We start from the raw sequence: 24,176 nt of genomic DNA, 5'->3' as shown, positions 1-24,176 counted from the left end.
GTGCAAATATATGTATGATAACACACATAGGAGGTTACACCCATATTAAAATAAACAATTAAATCACCAGAACATCTAAAACATGAAGTCTAGTCTGATATTTAAATAAATGGATATAATGTATCCCAGAAGAATAAATAAATGAACGACAGCTCATTTCAGTAAGAATTTTCCACCCGTCTGATGCAAAATGTCTCAGAGCTTTTCTGCAGTCATGATTAGCTGCTGCCCAGCTCAGACAACAACAGCTGTAAGCCAGTTTAAAGTTTAATGAGGATTTGGTTACACAAGCTCGCTTCAAGCTAGCCTGTAAAAACATAATACACTGTAGAAATGTGCATGTGTGCAGTATGTGTGTATCCACACACACACGCGCGCGCACACATTAGATTAGATCTATGACACTTTGGTCAGTGGGTCAGCGAGGCTAAATTACATAACGTCAGAGTTTAATAAGCTTTCACATGCTTACACCTTTGAGCGTCAGAGGTTCGTTTCCTTTTCTAAATTTGTCTGAATGAGTGAAAGTCAACTCTGTCACTGTTTAACTGTAACAGTGTGTTCAGCACTGAACGATTCCCAGGTCAGAAAAGGTAACGCAATCTCTGGCTGTGTACATGCCTGACATCTGATGATCCGGCTCACATAGATGTTCTTGTATTTGTGATTAGCAGGCTGTCCAGATAACACAGAATAAATGAGATTTACAAAACATCATTACAGCCCAAGGCCAAAGGGAGGAGTGGTATGAAGCAGTAATCCCTAATAATAATGTTCCTTTTTTAATAGTTGAGGCCATTTGGAGAAAGTATTTGTACAGCCAAATAACTGCAGTATAAAATATAAAACTCTTGGGGCCAGAGAAATAAGGCTTTCTTTTTTCAGTCTTAACAAAGGAAAATCCAATGAAAAAGTTTATTAGATGAAGAAGTTTAGGAATGCAATGCATACACATCCACAGAATTTGTGATATAGAGCACTGTGGTTTTATTTCATGACATGAAGTGGTTTGCTGTAGAGTGAACTCAAAGTGTCCTTTGAAATTCTACTGTTGTGCTGACAGCTAAACACGTCTGTGTAAACAGGTTTACCCAAGGCCAGCTGATGCTCGTGCGCTCTCATTTAATTAGCCTGTGCTAAATCTCTTTAAGGCATGAAATCACCCCCACAGCAATCCGCATAAAATCTCTCCTCCTTACTCAGTTCAGTCAAAGTAGCCCGGACGCCCTTGGTCTCTAAAAACACGAGCATCACCACAACAGTCACACCATGTCCTGCACATCCCCACGCTGAACAAGACAAAACCCAGAGGACATGCAAATGTGCATGTGCCAATATCCATGTGCCCATGAAAACTAGTATCTCAACAACACACTTTTTTTCATACTGAAGGTTCACAGTTTTACAATTAATCTGCCTGAGTTATTCCATCTGTGCAGGCAGGATATTACCATTACAAAAAGATATTCTAACACAGAGGGAAAAACTAAAAAAAGACTTCTGTAACTACTCTGACACGAGGTTGATTCAAATGTTTATCTCAGTGTTGGAATGATTAAAGCTTTCTGAATACTAATAAGTAAAAAATTCTCACTGAACTGCTGCAGCTACAGACTTGTCAATCTCTTAATGTGGCAGTGCAAACCAAATCCAAAGTATAAAGCGCATAAAAAATACAGCAAGAACAATAAAGTCTGCTGTTTAACGTTAGAGGATTTAAAGACTTCGGTGGCACGTGCACAGACAGCTATCCTACTTGGAAGCAGCCACTTAGAGATCAGTTAAAAAAGAGGAGGAGGGAGAGAGAGTGGGGGAGGCGAGAAGGTCAGCATCTTGCCAGCTGAGGTGACTAAGACTGGACTCAGAGCTGTGGGAAAAGCAGGGCACGGGAGGTTTTGTTTGCAGGGTTTAACTTTATCTGACTGCTACTAAAAGTTCTAGTAGAAAAAGGCTGGAAAAAAGGAGACAGACTCACAGGAGGAACTGTGTAAAATAATCAGAAGCTCCTGTTGTTGCTGTATTGAGGCATGATGACACAACAGGTCAGTGGCTTACTGTTCTTCAAACCCTTCTTTCAGAAGACACCTGTCAGGGTGGACAGCTCTCTGCAACAGAGGCGGCACACACTCCCAGCCAGCGAGTTCAGGAACCTCACACCACAGGATGCCATCAGTGTGTTCGAGATTGAAAGAGAAGGCAAGTCATTAGGCAAGATCGTTGCATTTCATATAAGCAACATATTAATGTGTAACTTCATCTTAGTGCCATTTACAGAGTTAGTGAGAGCATATTTCTTTCATGCTTTCATTTTCATTCCTCCCACAAACTGACGCACTCTCTAAAATCCTCCCCAGCATTTATATCTGTGTCTGGAGAGTGTCCACTTACCCTGGATGAAGTTCTTAACTTCCTGGGTCAGTGCCCTGAGCTGTCTCTGGGCTGGTTTGAAGAGGGACAGCTGGTAGCTTTCATCATCGGCTCTGGCTGGGACAAGGAGAGGCTTTCACAGGTATTTCACAATTGCCTGATTTTGGTGAAATGACTGTGATTCTGTGGCTCATTCATTTTCTTTTTTCTTTTTTTAATAACATTACTTCTATTTAACCAGGAGGCCATGACTCAGCATGTCCCAGACAGCTCCACTGTGCACATCCATGTGCTGTCTGTGCACCGCCACTGCCGCCAGCAGGGAAAGGGCTCCATCATCTTGTGGCGCTACTTGCAGTACGTGAGCTGCATGCCAGGCCTCCGTCGAGCTCTGCTGATCTGCGAGGATTTCCTCGTGCCCTTCTACCTCAAGGCTGGCTTCAAGGAGATAGGGCCATCAGCCATCACAGTATCTAACATGCACTTCCAAGAGATGGAGTACACTCTATCTGGACAGGCGTACTCACGGCGGAACAGCGACTGCTAGTCCTTCAATCCTTACCCTGCACTCTCCACTCCACTTATTTCTAACATGGACTCTTGTCAAGCACAAAATACTGCAGCAGGAGAAAAGAGGACACGAATATAGCTGGCCTGGGTTCAGTATCCTAATGCGTCCCCTGATCCACTGAACATGGAGTTAAGTCTGTGTTAAGGCCTGAGGGGAACAACAGTGGATTTAGGTGCTCAAGCAACAAAATGAACCTGTTGCTTTTCTCAGTTATCTATTTATCTAGTCTTCTGTCACTTGTACAATAGATTAATAATGTTTTTAATTATTATAGAAGGCAATTACTGTAAACAACATCTCAGTGTAAATACAATTCTATTTTTATAAACCATACAAATCCAAGCTGTAATACAATCCCATAGCTTGTTGTGGTTTTGTTTGAATTCTTATGAGTTTAAATACTTTAAAGCGATCTTCATCATGTGCTCAAGCAGGAGAGGCAGACATTTTCATTTTGTAGATTTTTTTTTACTTTTCTTTTCAAATACATGTGAGTAGACAGGTAGCTAAAACACTACCGTGTTCAAAACAGTAATCACTTCTTGAGAAGCAATAAAAAAAAAAAAGGAGAGATAACATTCGAGTGCTCAGCATAATGTAACAAAAATATGGCAGTAGTTGGTACATTTATCAACAAGGCACCAAAGGTATCAATATCTGATTTTTGTCCCTGCTTTTGTATGAGGTTGCCTGGATAATAATATTAATAAATCTTTTGCCTGGAGGGTGAATGTACAAAAAAAGGGGAAAGAAAATCTTCATTGTTCCAGCGCTGGCTTTTCTCATTTCTGCAGGACAGCTAGGTGTTTTGGTGAGGTTCACAAGTGCCTTAGCTTTGTTTCACTCGACAGTGAAGGAGTGATGATGAAAATAAGTCCTTATGATGAGTGGTATGGGTATTCATATTGAGTAAAATAACACAAGCATATTATCATAGTCCACATAGAAGAGGGAGACAATCCCCCAGCCAGTCCGTGTCTTTTGACCTGATGCCTTCCTGCAGTGCTCACACTTCAGTGGAGGTGAGCATTGAGGTCATACTTCTCGCAGAACTTGTCTGTAAAGGGTATGCAGGTGAGCAACTCGCACCATTCACACTTGATTGGGTAGACGTAGAAGAGCACCACGAGGCCTGAAAAGAGTCCAACAAACACCAGCAGGAAGATGATAATCTGGCAGCGTTTGCGGTACAGGTCCATGCGGCCAAAGCTGATGTAGGGTAGGAAGGCGAAGGACAGGAAGAAGCCAGAGATGAAGCCACAAATGTGGGCAAAATTGTCAATCCAGGGCAGCAGCCCAAAGGCAAAGAGGAAGAGCACCACACACAGCAGCTTGGTGAAGGCCCTCCAGGGCTGGGCCAGGATCTGCCAGCTCTGAAACAGCTCCACAAACAGGCAGGCCAGAATCCCAAACTGCGAGCCAGCTGGACCCACCTGAGACAAAGACAGCATCGAGGGACACAGGCTTGAGAAAACACAATGAGCTGTTCAGTCTTTTATATCTGATCAAAATTACTTGTCATTTTGTGAAAGGTATTGTGTCTAGCTGGTGATCACCTCTGCTCTGTAGGGCAGGAAAATGGCTGAAGCTAAGTTGCCAGTGATGCCACTGAGTATGTAAATGATTGAAATGCGCAACCAGCCTGCCAGCTTCTCCAGATCCCTCAGGATGGTCATCTGGAAAGCCACCGACACCAGGCAGTGAAGGATTCTGGGAGGACAGACAATGACAAATAGTTCATATGTGTGACGAGTGTGATGCGCGAGTGAATGTGGGTGAAAAGCCGCACGTGTTGGGAAGATAATCCCTCTGTGTTGAAGAGGCAAGCCCCTCAAGTGCCGAGTGGGAATGACTTTGCTCAACAGCAAAATCAGCCTCCATCTCACTGAAGCTTAATGAGTTCGTGTGGCGAGGGCACTTTGTTTAATTACCCAGGAGAGAGATAAGAGACTGAATAAAGATGAAGCACTGCTCTTCTTAAGGTCAGCTCTTTGTGCTGCCTGACTGACAGGTCTAAACTACACCAAAGAGAAACTGACAGTCTGATATATACTGCGAATAACTGCAAGTAATGAATACGTGGAACACATGGAAAACAGCTGGAGTAACTTTAGCCAACTGCATATGAGGCACTGCTGGTTCATCTGATAAGAAGATTGCCCCTATCTCTCTAATGATATTGTATTATAATAACATTATTATATATACACTTTTAAACAGGAATAAAGACAGAGAACAATTAAATCCCCCCAACAATGGAGGGGAGAACAGAGCTTCCCTTGAATTTGTATTGCACAAACGTTCTGGTTTAAAAGAAAAATATGTATAAAAAAAGGAAATTCCTGAATGCAGCAGTTTTATAGGATGCGCTACCAACAGGGTAATGAACCCAGAGCTGCCAAACCAAAGAACATTTGCAGGAGTCAAATGTGGCAACGACAAGTGAAGCGTCAGCAAGAAGAATCAGAAAACCTGTCACTTCTCTGCCTATTCATGCAGCGTGCACTCCTGTCACTATCTGACACGTCAAATATTAAAATGTCAGTTTGGGCAACTGTATTTATATCTAACACATTATTGTGGAATATTTAGTTATTCAGCAAAATAAGGAACATTATTATTTACTAAGTGCTTTATAGTTCAGTCGCACATAAGTAAAAATTGGCGGTTGCACGTAGAGCATGCACCACTCTCGCCTACGGGTGACCCCTTGCATTTGCAAGGTAAATGAACACGTCACATGTCAGTTTACAATCTTGTTGTGTTTACTTTACAAAACAGAAATAAACTACCCACGAGTTCTTAATTTTTATGTATTCCAGAGATGCCATTTGCTAACAAGTAGCATTATGATATTACAGAGGATTTCCTGGAAATTATTCTTCATTTTGCCAAGCACAGGAACTTGGACTGGTAATATTATTACTTACTTTATGTGACTGCATTTGTGCTTCAGTAATAATGAAAGATGCATTAATTTGTGAAGTTTGTTGTGCCAAAAACTCACATAAGTATGAGAAACTTTATGATATTATTATTATATGCATATTATCTTATTTTCTGCACTATTCCAAAAAGTGTAGAGCACAGTTAGCAACCAATAAATATAATATAATTTAAAGAATGAAAAAGTCATCCCTGCAGTACTCAGGTGCCTACATAATCAACTAGCCAACACTATTTCAACACTTCTTAACTGGCATATTCTCCCATTCAGTGTGTATTTTTTTAATAAACAAACAGGAACCAACCACATATAATTCATTGTCTGTAAAGGCACTATTTGTCCTCACCTCCTTTTGTTGTCTTCTATTACCCATCTATTCATCTTTCATATATGTGTTGAGGATGCCTCTGTATTTGATTTGTTGTGATACGAGGACATATTGATACCAAGAGCTAATTTCCTTGTGTGTGGCAAACATCTTGGGCGGATAAACCTGCCTGATTCAGATCTTTTAATAATTTCTGTCTTCGCTGCTTGGTGCTAACACAGACCCTGACGTGGACCATTTCCACTGTCTGATAAGAAGAACTGTGTTAATTGTCCCTCTGGTTGGTGAAATTAGTTATTATTATTATTATTTTCTTTTTGTTTAATCCAGCTCATGTTAGAAGTTGTCTTGAAACAATAACTAAACACCACAAAACCTGTTAAAACTTTCCAACTATTACTTTTATTAGTACTTGATTCTTTTGCCAGGTAGAAAGCTGAATGAGCAGCTACTGCCAGCGACTGACTCACCCAGCATGTAGGAAGAGTGAGAGCCAGAGCCTGTAAAACTGATCTGGGACCTCAGGGTTGAGGAAAGGCAACAGTCCACACACATCGTCCATGCAGTGCACCTAAAGAAAGGGCAGAACACGGTGTCGTGACATAATAACATCACACAGTCATAATGAAAACCCAAAACAAGGAATGGAAAAACTGGAAAGAAAGGCAGACACCTACACAGTTCCTTAAACATTAAACCCCCCCACATCTTTCTAATCAGTACTAAGTGGTTTTTTTTTTCTTTCTTCTGTATTAAACAGAGTTGCTTACTTGAGAGCAAAGAGTAGCCTCCTCATGAAAGTAGCCCTTCATGAAGTCACAATATTCCCGGGATGTAATTTCACACCTTGAAGAAAGCAAACGGCATGTGTTAAGCAAGTGAATCAAGTGGTTATTCATCCAGTGTGCAATTTATTTGGAATAAATGTTTCTCTCCTCACCTCCCTTTGGTTCCAATGCAGCAGGGTCGGCCTGTGATGGTACAGTCTATATGAGGCAGGTTGGTATGGTTCCCTGTGTTGTACCTGGTACAAACCTAAAAGCCAGGGAAAAAGGGAACAACAGTCAATTTATCCTGATTATATCCAAGGCAAAAATTTTAAAATAAAACAGAATGAATTCTGTAGTGTAAATTTTTTTTTTTTTTTACAACTCAGCTACACCAAAAGCAAGCATTTTTTATACTGAGAATAGTATAAAAGTAGCAGGGAGAAAGATGATAACATTGCTAAATTGCAAATGATCTAAAATTTCTGTGTTTTGAGGTATAACATAAATATTAGAAGGGTGTCAGGATTTACCAGTCGTAGCAATAAAGGTGAGATTTAAAAAACTATTTTAATGCATTTAATCGATCCTTAGTAGTGGAAAAGTGGGTGGTTGCCCTGCAGTGCTGAGGGTACCAGCTCCTCGAGAAAACCGGCACAAACACAGGGACAACATGCAAACGCCACACAGGAGGGCCTAGCTCTAGATTTAAATCCTGGACTCTCTTGAGAAAAATCACAATCTGATCTATCCTTCTTCTGTTTGGGCCTCAAAACCAAGCGGCGTTTCAGCATACTCACTGGCCACTTGGTGATGTCATCGGGCCATTCATGAGGTGACACTGAGGCTGGCTCTAGACATATCCTGGAAGCACAGAAGGTATAGCAGTACAGTGTCGTTATCATTAAATAAACACCGCAAGCTTCAACCACTGAAACTACTAGGCGCCTTACCTGGGATCCTGATGGCACACTGAACCGTACTGTCTGTCTTTACCATTTAACTTGGGAGTGCTGGGATGCCCCGGCCATTTCACCCACACAGCCAGAGTACTCTGAAAACAAGAAATCAACATTGCCCACGGCTTCTCTTTGATGCAGAGCTGCAAATGTCAAGGATCCCAAAATAAAGGGTTGTTTACCGACCGAGCATTCCTCCTCTGAGGTTTGGACGCAGCCTGAGCGATCGTTGCGCACACAGCAGGCAGAGTTTCTTTCGATGTCCCTCTTTTCCCTGATGAGATCATGCACTTGCTGGTCTTGGCGCATGCATGGAGAGTATTTGGCCCCCAAGTGGATCAGGGCTTCCTAAAAATGAATGGATAGAGGTATAAAGGAAAAAATTTAATAATTTGCTGACATTTATGCATGAACTCTAAGATTTTAAAAAAGAACAAATTACAAAAAAAAACAACAACAACAAAAGAAACCACATAATCAAAGACAGCTTACCGAACTGGGCCCAATCCAAAAGTTCTCCTGCTGTACAAACTTGACATTTTCATACACACCTTTGTTTCTTAAAACCTGAATTATCACACACAAAAAAAGAAAGGTTACACATTATTGAAAGATGAAAATTGCCAAGGCGTCAATGCACATACATCCCCCATCTGAGCCTGGACTCACAGAATCAACCGTCTCATGCTGGGAGAAGCCTGGAGGTGCAAAACCATAGATGGACACAGCCAAGATAGTGATGAGCAAATGGACAAAGGTGATCCAGTATGTAAAAAAAGGCCTAGAAGAGACAAAGAACATGTTTAATAAGCAGCAGCTACACATCCATCAACATCACCCACTGTGGGGTAGAACTGCTCATTAGTGAGAAGTTTTGTACCTGTGGTCATCCATATCCTCTATTTGTCTCTTGACGTAGCTGTCAATGCGCTTGCGGTAGGTGCGGTTTGTGAGTTTCCCCACCATGCCCAAGCCATAGGGCCGTTTCTCTCGGGCAAAAAGCTTCTTGACAGGAACAACAATGCGCTGCCCACGCCGCTGTCCGTGAACACTCACGACCTCCTGCCGCAAGGGCACCTTTGGTGGTCCAGTTCCTTCTTTGGCTTTACGCCACCCTCGCTCCAGAGGTCTGAAATAAAAGGGAGACGTATGTCCTCATTAGATAGTGCATTGTCTTTTAGAACAAATTTCCAACTTGCGATAATGTCAGACAACATCGCCAACCAGAATCACAAACCTACACTGTCAGTTTATATATTGCTTTTTATATTGTCTATTATATTTTGATTTTTGGAAACACTGATCTAAACTAACACTACTGTCTGACTCATATCTTTTGCACTTTTCATGAGAAAACTGCTTTCCAGGAATGAAGATTCATGTTAAAATTATCAGCACAGCCTCACTGACAAACCCTGTGGCAACTCACAGCATGAGATGACTTCTTTCCAGCTCCGTCTTATCTAGGGCGCTGCCTGTCAGCTCCGTCTCATCCTTCTTGCTGCTGGGCTCGGCCTCCTTCACGGCCGCCTCAGATAGTGACTCAAAGACTTCGTCTGCGTATGTGGACAACTCCTCGTGCATCAGAATATCCTACAAAGAAGACGCGATTAGGGGCTTTGAAACATGAACAAGAATATTGTTATTTGTCTCGTCTTACTCTAGCAAAGAAGGATGTGTCCAATTCATCAGGAAAGTCAACCACATCTTCCTCCATGAAGCTTGCGGGGGTGAAGCTTCGTCTTTGAGCCCGTCTTAGAGTGCTCTCCCGTAATGAGCGCCCCTGAGAAATATCATCAAAATCAGTGAACCAGCACAAATAGAGCCCACATGCAAAAGTGTTTTACTCTTTATTGTACAGTATTAATGCTAATTTTTATAAAGACTGCATGTATTTAAATGTAATCTGTTTACTGGATCCCTCCCTCCCACCTTGACCAGCGCCGCTGCAGCCCTGAAACTCATCTTTGCCACAGACTCCCTCTTACGTCGGCGAGGCAGCCGATTGAGACCTGAGCGGGAGCTGGTGAAGGAGCAAAGCGAAGCAGCTCCAGGGGTGATGGGGGTCTGGGGCACGCTGTAACCATCCACCTCCTCCACCATGCGGAATGCTCTTCCTCGCGCCAGTGGGTCCACAATCTGGAGATCAGTGGATCAACAAGTTAGGCAGATCTCACAAGAATGTTTTACCTCAGATATTAGATACATGTTTTAAAAAAAAGTTCCCCTCTTTAATTAAGGCCATAAATACCTGTGTTTTCTCATTTTTTTCATCAAAATTACACATTTATTTGCAATCACAAACAAAATAAACAGTGTGACACCTGCTAGATAAGTTTTTATTGCACTTACACAGTAATGTCTTTTGAGCAGTGTTATTTTCATGTCCTCTCTGCTAAATTAGATCAGTTTGTTTTTTTTTAAACATGTAGTGTCAAAGTGTCCCTTCACCTTTTGCATGCCATGTTGTGAGGAGGGGACATAGAGAGGAGGTGGAGTCTCAGTGCTGGTCAAGGAGATGTTGTCCTGGCTGGGCAGGTCCATCTCTCGGATCACCTGTGGTTTTAGCTTTCCATAGCGCAGGCTGCAGTGGCGCAAACTTTTCCTCTGCCATCTCTGAGTGGCATCTCCGTCCTTACTGACTCCAAACCAGTCCGCCGTTCCCCTTAAAACCACAAACACCAACTTTTCAGCTTCATTTCCCGCAGAGATATTAAATTCACCTACCTTTCTAAAGAAAGACAGAGTGAGAGAACCTTGCAATATATAGAGGAGTTGGTCGGCAAACATGCAAGGCACTGATAAGACAACACCTCCCACGGTGTAAAAAAGGTGCCCTAGATAGTCTAAGTAATGGGCACAGGAGAGGGAACAAGTCTAGGCATGTATTGCGTATGTCCAGATACACTGGGAAAGTCACACATTTACACACTCCAAATATTTATGCACAGTGTTGTCACGCACTTTTAGGAACTAGTTGAGTTTTGAGGCGCCAAATAAAATACAACATACTAAGCTTTCCTAATCTTAACTGACACCAGCAGACAGCAAATCCCATTAAACACACAATAAGGATGCTTTTTAAGTTTTATTTGTGTCCCACTGTGCACAACGGCACATTCTAGTAACCCTTGATGTATACACATGCAATCATGTTGTTTAAGTTGAAGCCTAATAAGTACCAGAGCAAACAATGTTACAGCTCCCCGAGGCCAGGAAGTGGAAGTGGAAACATTCTTCAAAGGAAAATTCAGGCCAGCTAGCTGTTTCTGCACTAATTGCCAGCTGCAGAGTGAAGGCTAGGTGGAAATTTGATGGTGTTTATGTATTCTTAAGCTCACCCTTTCCTTAAGACGATGTAATATCTGTGTGACCCTTAGTTCTTGAAGTGTATGCTGGTGATAGGACTGCGTGATAAGCACAGACGTTGAGAGCCTTTTATTGCGTCAGCTTGGCTTCCGTGATTATGCCTGGTCATTGTCACTGCCCAGGAACATACTCTCTAATCTAACGGGGCCGTCAAATCTGGCATGTCATCCTTAAAATGCTGGTTCACTAATGAGCACTGCTCTAAGACAACATATACATCTTGTGATTTGTTTGGCAGATGGCCATTATTGGCCATTACTACAACATTTGTTTGTAACAGTAACAGGAAAATAACAGCTTTTGGTTTTGCATGCCCTTCTGACTCAGTTATAAAGAAGTCTTTGTGGTGATGACATGACGCATGGATGCGACATCCAGTGACTAAAAGAGAAATGGTTTCCTGTGATTTGGAAGCTGGACTGATACTGATCAAATGTCTAAGGCTGCATTAAAAGTATCAAGCCCATATATCATAATAGTGAAATCAGTAATTACAGATCTCTAGCCTCATTCTGAACCAAACACATCCTGGCGTACCTGAGCAGAGTTCTGGAGAGAGAGTGGTGTTTCCTGGTGCTGCGCCGTGCAGCCCGCTGCCCCTTAACGGGCACTGTGTTAATCCGCTCAAAGTGAACCCTCCTGCTGCTGTGACCAGGCAGAGCAGGACCACGAGGTGGCGAGAAGGGACAAGAAAGGGGAAGGAGAAGAAAAGAGAAAAGACAACAACAGGCAGTGAAAAGGAAATGTGCAGCTGGATAGCGCTGTGGCAGCCATGCGGAGAGAGCAAAGCAGATTGTTATGTAAAGGTTTTCATTTAGAGTTCCAAAATTAGGAAGGTAATACCGGGCAGAGGACATCAAGATGTTAACGGGAAGCAGTTAGGAAATTTGGAAAAAGGTAAGGGAGGGGAAGTTACTTTTTAACATGCCACCATCCACTATTTAACTTTGCATGACATCCCATAATCTGTAAACTAAAGTCACAAACTCTAGCCAACAAGACGTGGGCTACAGCTTCACTGCATGCTACTCTGCTAAGGAGATGTTAAGTTCTTAAAGTTAAAATTCTAAAGCTTCCTGAAGTGTTAATCCTAAACTTCCATATTGTGGGTGATGGCAATAAAAAAAACATGTGTTTTACCTCTTAATGGTCTGAGTGATGGATGACTGGCGTTGCAAGACAGGCCGCCGGGTGTCAAAGACATCGCGGGGTGGGGACTGGAGGTGAGAGGGCTCGACTGGCATGCTGATACTGCGCAGAAAACCCTGTCTCTTCACCGGCTGCAGAGGAGATTTATTGGAAAAGTGTTAACACACATAAATGACAACAGTGACAAAAAGTAAGGGAAAGAGCACCTGAACAAATGTGGGAGGCTCATCTAGTGACATCTGAGTCGTGGGAATGTCCAGCCTGAGCCAGGGAGGCTTCTTCCTCTGCAGGCTGCTGGTGCTTTCCCGCTGTGGTTCAGCCATGTTCTCTGTCCCACCCCAGGCCTGCCAGCTATGCACACAGAGAAGGAGCAGATGGCATTAATATAATGAGCCTCAATGTATCAAATGCAATTAACAGAAATACCACAGGGCCACAATGCACATGTGTTTTCTGCTGTAAACATGGTGATCACAATGATTTTGTGCTGCAGAAGTGCTTCACAAGAGGGTGCTAAGGCCCCTTATTTGATTCAAGCATGGGCGTTCACACAGTTTCACACAGCTCTGATTATCAGACAGTAAAGTGGAAACCACTGAGAATAATCTACAGCTCACTCCTTCCTTGAAACAGATCATCTTAAGTCTTTTTTTTAAAGCAATAAATATCTTTTTCGGAGTGAGGAAGTTAGCAGGTTTCAACATAATCCCTTAATTCTACAGTTAAAAACCAAATGCAATCCTTCTTTGCGGTTAAAAGCAGCTCTACAAGAGACTAATGACTGTGTATGTGCTCCCACGACAAGACCCGCGGACCACAGGAGGCGCTCAGTATACATCAGCATCAGACATCCCCGTCTGTAGCTGCAGCCTTGTTATCACCAGCCTTTCCTTTAATTGTCCCATCATCTAACTCTGGGTATGTTTTCTATTATTTTCCTAATTCCTATGAAAATCTGCACTCTTTAACCCCCTTTACTCTACTCCTTGGCACTTCCAAAGATCAAGCACTACCCTATGAATTTTTTTGTACTCATTTATCATTGATTAAATCAGCTGTTCAGTCAGCAGTTTGGAGGAATGAACAAAATAACTGACCGCCTTCCTTTAAAGTGGAAACGTGTGAACTTGTGAGACTATAGAGCGGTTAAAAAAAAAACAAATAAATCTGATAAGTCCCTTCCCTGTCCTTGTGCAAGCTCTGACTGGGCTTCTCATGAGGTTAAAATGCCTCACATGGCAGTTCATTTCTTTATTCATTTTAAAAATAAAATCACATCAGGGGCTTTGACTCAAGCTTTCATCAGCCACACTGGGTCATGTCCTCACTTCTCTTTCTACAGTTCAAGCGTCTTAAAAAAATGTCCACGCCTTCTAGTGACCACATCTGCTCCACATTGTCAGTTTAATGCACCACAGGCTTCTGTTTCAAGCCCAAGTGATGATGGGAAGTGTTATTAGTTGATCTCAGCAGAGCTGGAAGGAAAGCCTCACAATGAGACCAGCAGGGTCATCGCCAGTGTGTTAACATTTAAACATGGCTGACCTCTTCCTGACAGATATTTCTTAATTTGCAGGCTCATAAAAGGGCACCGGTATAATTGCTGTGTCACATGCTGACATTTCTCCCACTGCAATGCTGGGAAAGTGCTACTTTACGCAGAAAATCTAGATGGGATCTTTATAATACAATAGCATACACTTAAGGGTGTTACATTGGGGGTTTATCTGTCATTCACTCTCCCTGTGGAACATTTTGGACTCATGCACCTATTAGGTATTTATCCCAACTGCTGTTTGACCTTGAGTGACACTTCCCGATACCAGATTATCACCGCAGACTGGACTAAAGCCGGCTGGTGATGAGTCAAATGGATTGATGAGTAGAGCGATGACAGCATGCAAAATGTATTTACTTTTTTATTATTCTCAACTTTGTCCCATATATTTGGCCTCCGGTGACTTCACTTATGTTTAATCTGTTTAATTTACATGTAAATTCACAAAAGAACAATCACTGTCTTCATCTTTGTCATTGCCCAGCCACTAACATTTGGAAAATACAAGTGTGACACCAGTCACACACTCACTGTTGCAACAACAGCCATTTCTCTTGCCCCGAGCTAGAATATCCAACATTTAATTACTTTTGCCATTAGTTCAAACAGCGGGGCTCCTGATATAGAGCAGATCAGCGAAGGGAGGGAGGAGGGAGCATCCGCTTCAGGGTTGCAGACAGGCATAAACTGGGACTGAACTGAAGCACCCAGAAGCTAATTTTGATTTATGCTTAATCTGTTTTGATTGCTTTGGCTTGGGCCACTCCTTCTTTAACTTATTTTGCCCTGAATGCTGTGTTGATGGTGCTTTGACTTCAGAAAATAAAGGAGGGTTAGGTGGAATCAGACTAATTTACTCTTATTGTTTCAACGCTAAGCTTCCTCCTGCTTTAGGCTCTTTTCTTGCCTGCTGCATCCCACTCATCTCATCTGTATTTGCATAAGTGATTGTCATTTACAGGCAATCACAAGTTTCATTTTCTCTAAACAATTTTTTAGATTATGTAAATGACGTCAGAGAGAAAATCTGACAGCTGAAAGAGATGTTTTGAATATCTCACAGAGCGGGAACAGCAAGAATGGCAAGGACTGTGTCCCAGTCATTCCACATCTGTAAAAGTAGTCTTGCTGGAGATGCCAGTATAACCTGATGTGGCAGGATTAATCCAGCCATATGCTACTGTTATAATTTTCCATTAGTCTACTGGTCAGTGGGCTGCAAGGGCGTTTGGTCAAATCCCAATGTGAACTTCTAACTTTTAACAGACAGACAAGCCAAGTGCCTTGGAAGTCTGTTTCTGTCTTTCTCTCCCGTCTCTCTCAAAAATCAACATTGCAGCTGACCTGGCATGGGCCCGCAACTCGTGTCTTTGGAGGGGTTTAGCTGGAACAGTGGGTATAGTCATTGCTGAGTTGCACCAACACACGTTTCACAGTGAAAAAATATAAATCACTGCAAGGAAAAGGTCAGATTCAAGGCTGGTCCCTGTCTGAGGAAGACTGGACATCACAGGCAGGATGTCCTTCAGGAGCAGATATCCTTAGGGGAAGAGGAGTTAAACTCTGTCTTTGGCACTTATTCAGAGTGCTGGATTATCCTTTCCTCAACATTGCACTGTTATCTGCAATCACTTGGGGACTCAAGGCTAAAACGCACCCGAATGTCTACTATGAAGGTGACTGTGCTTTTTTTTTTTCTCGTGGCGTATGGCAACAATTTCAAGTGTCTGTTTACATTCCCACTGCTGATTGATGTGTGCATACCACAACCACAGATTGAATCTACTTTTTAAAAAAAATTTCCAAACGATTTGTTTTGACTTCAAGATTCACATCTAAAGCGGGAAAGGGAAAACACCCACATCCATAAATTAGGACAGCGCCTCGCAAGACTGGCTCCCTGCCGTCAGCTGGTCCTTGTAAGAAACTAACACTTCCTACTCAATCACGAGATCCACGACAGCGTGGATTGTTTTTCATTCTGCCTCTCCAGGACACATTAGGCAGCAGAAGACAGACAGGCGAACAAAACACAGAGATCAAGCTGACATCTCTCCAGGTGCGGGGACGTCCAATGGGCCATAATGAGCGGGGCTGACAAGCATAACCGGAGCTCTTATTCTCTGTCTGGGAAGCTGCGTTATAGTCTGCATACAAACTCAAGCCCAGGGAAGTTTTCCATGCCATCATTTAATGTAATCACTTGGGAAATGGTCTTCAGTCATGCACATAAAGACATTAGCTTATGACAACAGAGGCCCAGCTGTCACAGGTGAGGCTTAAAGTCAAATAGAAGACAAGCTTGGAGGATGAAGCTCTAAGTGCTACCGCCGACACTTTCAGGAGCAAGAGAGAGAAAAAGCTTCTCTCAGACGGAGGCCATGCTATTTTTCTCTGCAACATATCAGTTTTTGTCCAGCAGCTTGTATGCCTCAAATATGTGAAGCACCTTGGATAGGCGCATAACCCTTGTGTTTTACATGCCTCTCATAAATAAAATAGTAATCTGGCTGTGACCTCCTTTATATCAGAGACATTGCCTTTTCCACACACGCCTGCATCACAATCTACGGCTCTCAGTCAGTCGCTTTACATTTTCATCACCATTAACATTACAATAACATTTTTTTCCGATACAAATGAGTTATCTAGGTATTTACCAAGGGTATGAAACTCTACGATATCAGTTGTTTTAGATATCAAATTAACGAATCAAACATTTCTGAGATAATTAGCCCAGAGACGCATTTGTACAGTCTTGGAATCTTCTCCATCCGCGGTCGTTTATAATCTCAGTGAATGCCATACCCACATTCCACAAGAGCTCTGGTAGAAATTAAGCCAAGCTAAAATGGCAGCGCCAAAAACCACATGAAGTCTAACAATTATGGACAGGAGCTGGCTGGTTTCCGGGTACTGTGTGTGCTCTGCTGCTATGTGCTGCTCTACAGGAGGCAGACTGGCTGCAACCACACTTCGGGTGGCTGAGAGAGCTGTGTCACTGAGGCTGACAGAACCTAAGGTGCCTGGCCAAGTAGGGTCCTGCTTGTTCCCAGCATGGCTTGTACATCCAAGGTTTACGTTGGAAAGGAAGAAAGGCTGGATACGAAGGATGGATGACCTGGTTAATCTGAGGAGTGAAAAATCAAGACACCTGATTCATGAAAGCATCAGTGCTTCCTGGCCTCGAGCATTCATTCCTCCGTCGATACTCTTTATTTTGGTTTCGTTTTCGTTTTAATTCCTGCATGCGGTTCCTGCGGTCGTTTTCTCACTATAGCCAAGCTTTAAATTAGCACTCATGCATTACCTAAACATTCTTGCTTGATGGATTTTTTGACATTTGTATGTAATCTATGCAGATTCCAGACAGACTAACAAGTTAGGGACACAATGAACAAACAGGTTATATTAGTTTCACTCCCCCATTCTCTAACAGTTAGTCATTCACTATAAATGCTCCTACTATCCATTGTTTCTCATTTTTCTCTCCTTGCTGGAGGCAAGACTTAACACTGGAAACAATGGAGGGAAACCGCATTATTCAAGTAGTCACTCTTACTTAGTTATTCTTTTACTAGTGTAACTAGAAACACTATTCATAAAAGGCTCTTTGCAGCATAAATACACAGCACAAAAAAAGAGAAAAAGTCTTCAAATTAAATGTCATCTAGAGCTGAAACACTCTTAAATCAGTCTCAATATGCAGTTGACAGAAGCTCCCCAAAGGGAATTTCGTAATGATGAGTAGAAACTCATGGCTATACAGTCATTCAAGGAAAATGGGCGGAGGTATCTCACACTGACAGATGATCTAAATATAATTTGTTTGCACAAAATAACACTGCAGGCTTGTGTCTTGTGTAGTTCCTGCATGCATCTGAGACCCATCTGCGCATTAATTGTAGAAGGTGGCTTTTGATCTTTATATAGCACATTGTGCCTCCAACTGGGATGAATTAAGAAGCTGACAAAACTACAAAGCTACTGATATTTCATTCGGGCGTGGAGAAGAGAAAACAGGCGCTAAAAATAGACGTGGTATACTGCACGGCGGACATTACTGCCAGGTGACTTCACCAGTTGTGGAAGTTGATTTGATGATAGAGTTACAAGTTATGATATAACCAAGGGAGTAATTAGAACATGCCACTAACGTGTCACTTCTTTTCTGGCCACTCTTGCGAGTATGAGAGCAGTGGGAAAACAAAATTAAGCTGTGTGGTCCAGACTTTGAAGCCACTCTCTATTTCCACTGATTATTATGCATATTTTACAGGAAAGAAAATACTCTGCGAATCACTGCCACAGGCATGAGAGTCAAGCGCAAGTGAGCGCCAGCAAAAGCTGCAGTCATCCGAATTGACCCTAGTGACATGTGACAGGCTGTCACAGCAAACCAGCCCTTACGACATTAAAAAAATACACACAGAGGCAGCAGAAATATCCGACGCAGCTGACCCTTAGATCAAGTGTCACAGCTAGCTGAGGCGCAGGCATAGTGGGCGGGCAAGCCCGCTGCGACTGGCAAGGTAGATGGTGGGCATGGATGATATGCCCAGCCGAGAAGGGTGGAAAAGCTCAGGCGTTGCCTTGTTTGTTTGTTTTTTTCAAAATATCTCAGCTCAGGCTTTTAGATTTATAATTTTTTTTTAACCTAGCAGATTTTACCTTTTAGTTGCTGTAGCTTCAGTATCAAGTGTCAGATTTGTATGGCATCCAACGCTAGGCTCTCCCACCAGTGTTTACTTTATGACAGGATCACGAGCCAAAGATATGAATAGCGTACAAAAGTATAAATGGCCTCCTAACAGCAGGCTGTGTGCATGTGGTGTATTTATGGAAGTCGATTGCAAATGTACCTCTAGACAAAAATAAATAAATAAAAAAAAACATCCTGCTTCAGATCACCGGGTGGCAAGCTGGTTTCTGACAAAAACCAAACTGTGAAAAAGCGCATCAAGTTATCTATAAGGAACTAGATGTTTATCCCTGTAAAAAGAAACGGGCACCACAAGTTCTATCTGTATTCGCCATCAAACGACATGCACCCACTTCCCTTCCGTCACAAAGCCTTATATCTCGCCCAGGAGCTAGAAAATTGTGCTCTACTATTTTATCAGCACAGGTCCCCGCCCTTCACCGCGCATTAATATCCTGCAACAGGAAATCAATGCAAAGGAGTGCTGACACATGTTACACTACAATGAAACCAAGATATCATATTTCTTTAATCTTAATGTGTTTAAAAACAAAATAGCACCCACCTGGATATGAATTCTACTCAAGCCAAAGCTTGCTTCCTTTTTGCAGACACTTTGGTCACATATGCAACAACACGTGTGTCTAATTCAGCGCTTGAATTATTCAGTCATTCTGCACAGGTAAATTATTTACAACATACCTCCTACTGGAGCCCCTGGGCATATACAGGTGGCTGCATGTGGTCGTGGAAAGTTAAGCTGTAGCGTCGCCATTCTCGGTGTTGTTAAGAATAGATAGATAAGGCCTGTCTTCACTTTAGTGGAACAAGGAGGGAAAATAAAGCTCATTTGATAAATCTGTATAAGGTCTCAGTCGTGGGCTGTTTGCGTCTGTAATCTTCAGGAAGCAGCAGACAGTAAAAACTCCCTCACCGTGGGTTATATACACTACACATGCCAAGACAACTAGATAGAGTTTCACATAATAACAAGAGAGTTGTGTGCATAGTCTCTGTCTCTTCAGTTAGATAAGGTACCACCCTGTTGAATCATTTGACCGTGAAATGGCCTTCACCACTTTGGGATTAAGTAGTTGATAAGCAGTTAGTTTTAGGCTTGGACTCCAGCTGCCAGACCTGAAACCTGCTGCATTTGTTTGCTGTAGAAGCTTATCATCAAAGCGCTGAATCTCTAGCTCCAGCCTGTCTGCAACAGTGTGGGAAAATTCAGCAGCAGCTAAGTCCCGATGTACAACTCTGCACTGTGTGGCGTATAAGAGAGCACATGCAAGTACGCACAAAATGCATGTCGAGAGCACTTAATGAAATTCAACAAGGCTGTGATACCTTCGAGGAGACGACCTGATCTCAGGAAGATGTTTTAGATATTAAGCCAGAATATTAAACATTACAGCATATTCTGAGAAAAGCCGTGAAAGGCAATGGCATAAAGTAATAATGAAATGAATCAAATGGTATTCAGGGAGCAATTTTACAGGCAATTGCATTCTCATAAATCTGAAAGGCAATTCCAAACTATGAAAATATTTTGGCATCCAAATTAAACAAGGGCTGTTAGACCAGATCAAAATAATGTAAATGTCAAAGATATCTATTTGTGCTACATGCCATAATCAGAAGATCAATAGCATGCACATCAGACTTTCTGACAGGGTTGTATTTTCATTAAACCTCCAACAGTTTGACAGCATGTTAAGCGAACAGCTTAAAAACGAGAAGTCTTTTTACACAACAAAGGGAAGTAAGTCAGTCTTCTTTGTGAATACCATCTCTTCCTGGTGTGTCCTGAGACTACATACAACCATCTTATTGTCTATAGGAGGTTTGACATTCTCCCCTTGAATGAGTAAGAGGAGAATCTTAGAAACGGCGTGCCCGAACAACATGTGATCCTCATCTAAATAGTTTCCAGCATGATATCAGACTGAATCAACCCTACAAAAGACTTCATTGTATGGGCTGATGTGGACTGGGCTGAACAAGGGTCATTGTGCAGGCCGATCACAGTCAAAAAAGCTACAGCGGGCTGAAGTCTTCATTGCTTCATCAATGGAAATGGTGCAGTAAGCAAATTCCCAGCTGAGATAATTACTGAGGGTGACGCACAAGATGAGTTAGCGACGTTAAGGTGGTATGCACCTTAAATGTATATGCGCCAATACATTTTCAACCTAAAACACTGTTGCACATAGAAAACCATCTTCATCTGGACAGACCTTTTAGCGCAGCTGTTTGTCTATAATGTTTGTTTGGCAGTTCTAGACTTATTTATTCATCATCATAAATCATCACATAACCGTTTATGTACACAGGGCAGGTATCAGTGTAAACAGGAAGTGGACGGAGCTTGTGTAGAAAGAGCAATAACCAGAAATACCAGAGATTTCTTTGCTCAGGCCAAAAATGAGGAAGAATTGTTACTGAAAGAAACGTATGTGCAGCTAAAACTGGGTTTGGGGGCTGCAAAGTAAATATGACAACATGCTTGAGCAACAGCGAGAAAATTATCCATTGCTGGGAAAACACATAACAATGGGAAAGTGGGAGTATCCACATGAGACGGATGAAACCAGAAAGAGAGAAAAAAAAACATTTGAGGTCTGAAAAGTTAAACCTCCATTCTCGATTCCTTATAACCAAAGAAGTTTGGTTAAATGGAATATAGCCCCAGCTCTCTTGATCTGTGACACCAGTAAAGACTTTCATTAAGACTTTATAGGCTCAGTTGCTGGTCATAAGTCTTACTAAATACAATATTATATCTATTTTGTAAATTATGTCCCCATTACAGTGGTCCCTTGCTATATCGCAGCTCACTTTTCGCAGCCTCGCTGTTTCATGGATTTTTTTGGGGGTGTAATTTTTTTTTTTTTTTTTTTTTTACAGCAGATTGTGTTCTGCGTCCTGATCGGATGTAGCTTATTTTCAATCAATCTTGTGCCGTGTCTCCTGTACAGTACAGAATTCGTTCAGCTTGTCAAATTTACATAAATCTTCGCTAGCAGAAGACAACAAACACAACAGTGTCAAGGTCAAAGGATTATAAGGCGCATTAAGTGAAACCAAACGGTCAGATAAGTCAAACTTTACTCAACTCATTCTTCTTGCTTCCTCTACTTCTGTACCATTGATTCATTCATGTTGCTCTAACCTAAATCTTTGATTTCATTCTATAATACTGGACTTATTTTTCTACAACGGTTTGAACTTTGACAGTGTTTAAACAAGAGAGACACGTGTGAAAAATGTCGATGCCTGTTTGAGAAAAGTGTATAAAGTGTGTCGTGAGAGGTTTTACAGCCTTAAAACAGCTATAATAATTGTAAAAAATAAAGTTTGCTACTTCGTGGATTTCACCTATCGCGGGTCATTTTTAAAACGTAACACCTGCGATAAACGAGCGAACACTGTATAGTCAAATAAGGCAGTAAAGGAGGCTTTAGAGCAACCCCACTTTCTGACTGACACGTAGTACTAGTTGCTAAAATGAGCTTGAAGTGTCTCTTGGTTTCTCGCTCATTCACACCATACCGTCACCCCTAACTTGTCACGTCCGGATTTAAAACACTAAGACTACCACAATGATAACGCTAAGCTCGACGCTGCACTGCTGGAGTTCACCAACAAATGGCTGTCTTCTATATACAGGCTGTAGATGGGACTAAAACAGAGTTGTGACATTTTCAAAGTAAACCGTGTCAGCAGTAAGCCTGTGTAACTAATCTGAATTAATGTTCTATTACAAGTTTGGCTTAAACAGCTGTGCTGCGTTCTCTTTAGTTATAAACGCAGTTTACTCTGGTTTCTCTCCTTCCTTTGAACCCAAACCGTCTGGCTGTACCACTGTGGCAGTTTCAGTTCAGCTTGAGCCAAGACGAGAAAAAAAGGTTTTGGTCAAAAGGAAAGCCTTTTGGTTTCAAGATGTATCATGAGAAACAAGTTAGAAAAATAATATTTTTCTGTTAAGGTAATCATGTTTGAAAGGTCTCAGTGTTTACCAAAATAAATGTGATTATGAGTTTTGCTTTAAACAAGCATCCTTAGCCTTTTCTAACAGTCTTTTCTAAAAACGTTCAGGTGCTAGTAGCAGCGTCTGTGCTAAACTCAAACACAGCAAAAGTTAGACATGTGGATAGACCACAGTTATGTTAATAGTTTAAAAAAATATAAAACATTAAAAACAAACTGTAATGCATCATCCTCCAGTGTGTGTTTAGGTTTATCTTGTGTTCTAATCAACATGATTAAAAATACTTCACAAAGGGCAGCCATTAGCTTTGTCATCTTGTCTCACATCCTCTGTGAGAAACCACGAGCACGACCACAGAGGTCAGGTTACTGCTAGTTTTAATGAGGAGGGCTGGAAGGAAGGAAATGCAGAACAGAGAAGGGGGCGAGGTGAAAATGAAGGCAGGAAACACACCGCAAACTGGGTGCGTTCTCTGCGTCCGGTCCACACGACCACGGAAACAACATACATTTGCTCACATGCACAGGAACACATCCACACTGCTGTCCACTGTAAAAGAGAACATCACCATCCGCCAAAAATAATTGGTCTGGTTTGAGTCAGGGTCGCCGCCCACTCTGGCCGCAGAGCGAGATCTGTGTAGTGTGACATCAAAGCTAACATGCCTGTTGAAGAGAGCAGATAACACGCGGCCTAGCACGGTTTCAAGCAGAGGAGAGAATAGATGCTGTGACACTGAGCTTCCAAAGTGGAGATGGTTGTGTAGAGCAGTTTAAAAAAGGATAAAGGAGAGAAAAAAAATTAATTCTGAAACTGGCACTGTAGATGAAAAACTAATCCGCACAGCGATGAAGAAGAACTTTTGAGAAACACACAATCAAAATCATATAAGCCTTGATTATAGTTGTAATAACTCGTGAATAAAAACTTAAAGCATTAAGTATTCATTTTTTCATCAAAAATGAGCAAACCGAGCCGCCTTCTTCTACGAGCACACTAAAGAGAATCTATGTTATTAGGCAAACAGCAGCATCCATTTCAAGGATGTAAGATAAAAAGCTTATGTGAGATAAAACCCAACAAGTGTTTATAAAAGACACAAACGGAAAACAAATGTTAATTACGGCTCACACTTATTAATCCCAAACACAGGATATTCATCGCTCAGTCTAACACCAGAAGATCTAAATGACGAGTTATTCTCTTAAATATGAGTCACCCTCTACTCAGCTGCTAATTTTATTCAGCAACTGATGGACTCGACCGTCTCACAAAGGTACAATCATGGTTTTCACTCTTTCCATCTTTAATAATTTCATTTAACACACTTGCTGTTATTACTAAAAAGCCTCATATGAACTCAACCTTCACATCCAATTTCAGGAAACGCCTCTTTGAGAGATTTGCGGACCTTAAACAGAGTACTGCTTATTGACTGGCTGCATTGATTATCACCACTGGAGGCTGT

At 41.9% G+C, this 24,176-nt stretch overlaps 2 protein-coding genes across 2 annotated transcripts in view; one reads left to right on the top strand and one right to left on the bottom strand.

Annotated features, from left to right (window-relative positions):
- The first annotated feature begins 2,021 nt into the window (after window positions 1–2,021).
- aanat2 (arylalkylamine N-acetyltransferase 2) lies at window positions 2,022–2,914 on the top strand. Its single transcript, XM_085352658.1, has 3 exons — window positions 2,022–2,196; window positions 2,355–2,509; window positions 2,609–2,914. The coding sequence occupies exons 1-3, from the start codon at window positions 2,028–2,030 to the stop codon at window positions 2,912–2,914; spliced, it is 630 nt and encodes a 209-aa protein (XP_085208784.1). The 5' UTR covers window positions 2,022–2,027.
- Window positions 2,915–3,529: 615 nt separating this feature from the next.
- rhbdf1a (rhomboid 5 homolog 1a (Drosophila)) overlaps window positions 3,530–24,176 on the bottom strand; it is a 28,964-nt gene continuing 8,317 nt past the window's right edge. The window contains exons 2-19 of the mRNA XM_085352657.1: window positions 12,664–12,808; window positions 12,449–12,588; window positions 11,846–11,953; window positions 10,391–10,604; window positions 9,872–10,078; window positions 9,600–9,722; window positions 9,369–9,532; window positions 8,820–9,068; window positions 8,609–8,720; window positions 8,432–8,506; window positions 8,126–8,287; window positions 7,934–8,034; window positions 7,781–7,844; window positions 7,154–7,248; window positions 6,984–7,059; window positions 6,684–6,784; window positions 4,495–4,648; window positions 3,530–4,371 (exon numbers count right to left, since the gene is read on the bottom strand). Coding sequence (XP_085208783.1) covers window positions 3,952–4,371; window positions 4,495–4,648; window positions 6,684–6,784; window positions 6,984–7,059; window positions 7,154–7,248; window positions 7,781–7,844; window positions 7,934–8,034; window positions 8,126–8,287; window positions 8,432–8,506; window positions 8,609–8,720; window positions 8,820–9,068; window positions 9,369–9,532; window positions 9,600–9,722; window positions 9,872–10,078; window positions 10,391–10,604; window positions 11,846–11,953; window positions 12,449–12,588; window positions 12,664–12,780 — 2,682 coding nt within the window. The 5' untranslated portion in view covers window positions 12,781–12,808 and the 3' untranslated portion in view covers window positions 3,530–3,951. The remainder of the gene's footprint in view (window positions 4,372–4,494; window positions 4,649–6,683; window positions 6,785–6,983; window positions 7,060–7,153; window positions 7,249–7,780; window positions 7,845–7,933; window positions 8,035–8,125; window positions 8,288–8,431; window positions 8,507–8,608; window positions 8,721–8,819; window positions 9,069–9,368; window positions 9,533–9,599; window positions 9,723–9,871; window positions 10,079–10,390; window positions 10,605–11,845; window positions 11,954–12,448; window positions 12,589–12,663; window positions 12,809–24,176) is intronic.

Source organism: Diplotaxodon limnothrissa, linkage group LG4 (assembly GCF_057381915.1).
Source record: "Diplotaxodon limnothrissa isolate DT_005_m linkage group LG4, D_limnothrissa_male_GT1.1, whole genome shotgun sequence".
In the NCBI taxonomy this organism is placed as follows: domain Eukaryota; kingdom Metazoa; phylum Chordata; class Actinopteri; order Cichliformes; family Cichlidae; genus Diplotaxodon; species Diplotaxodon limnothrissa.
This window is presented reverse-complemented; position numbering and strand designations above follow the sequence as displayed.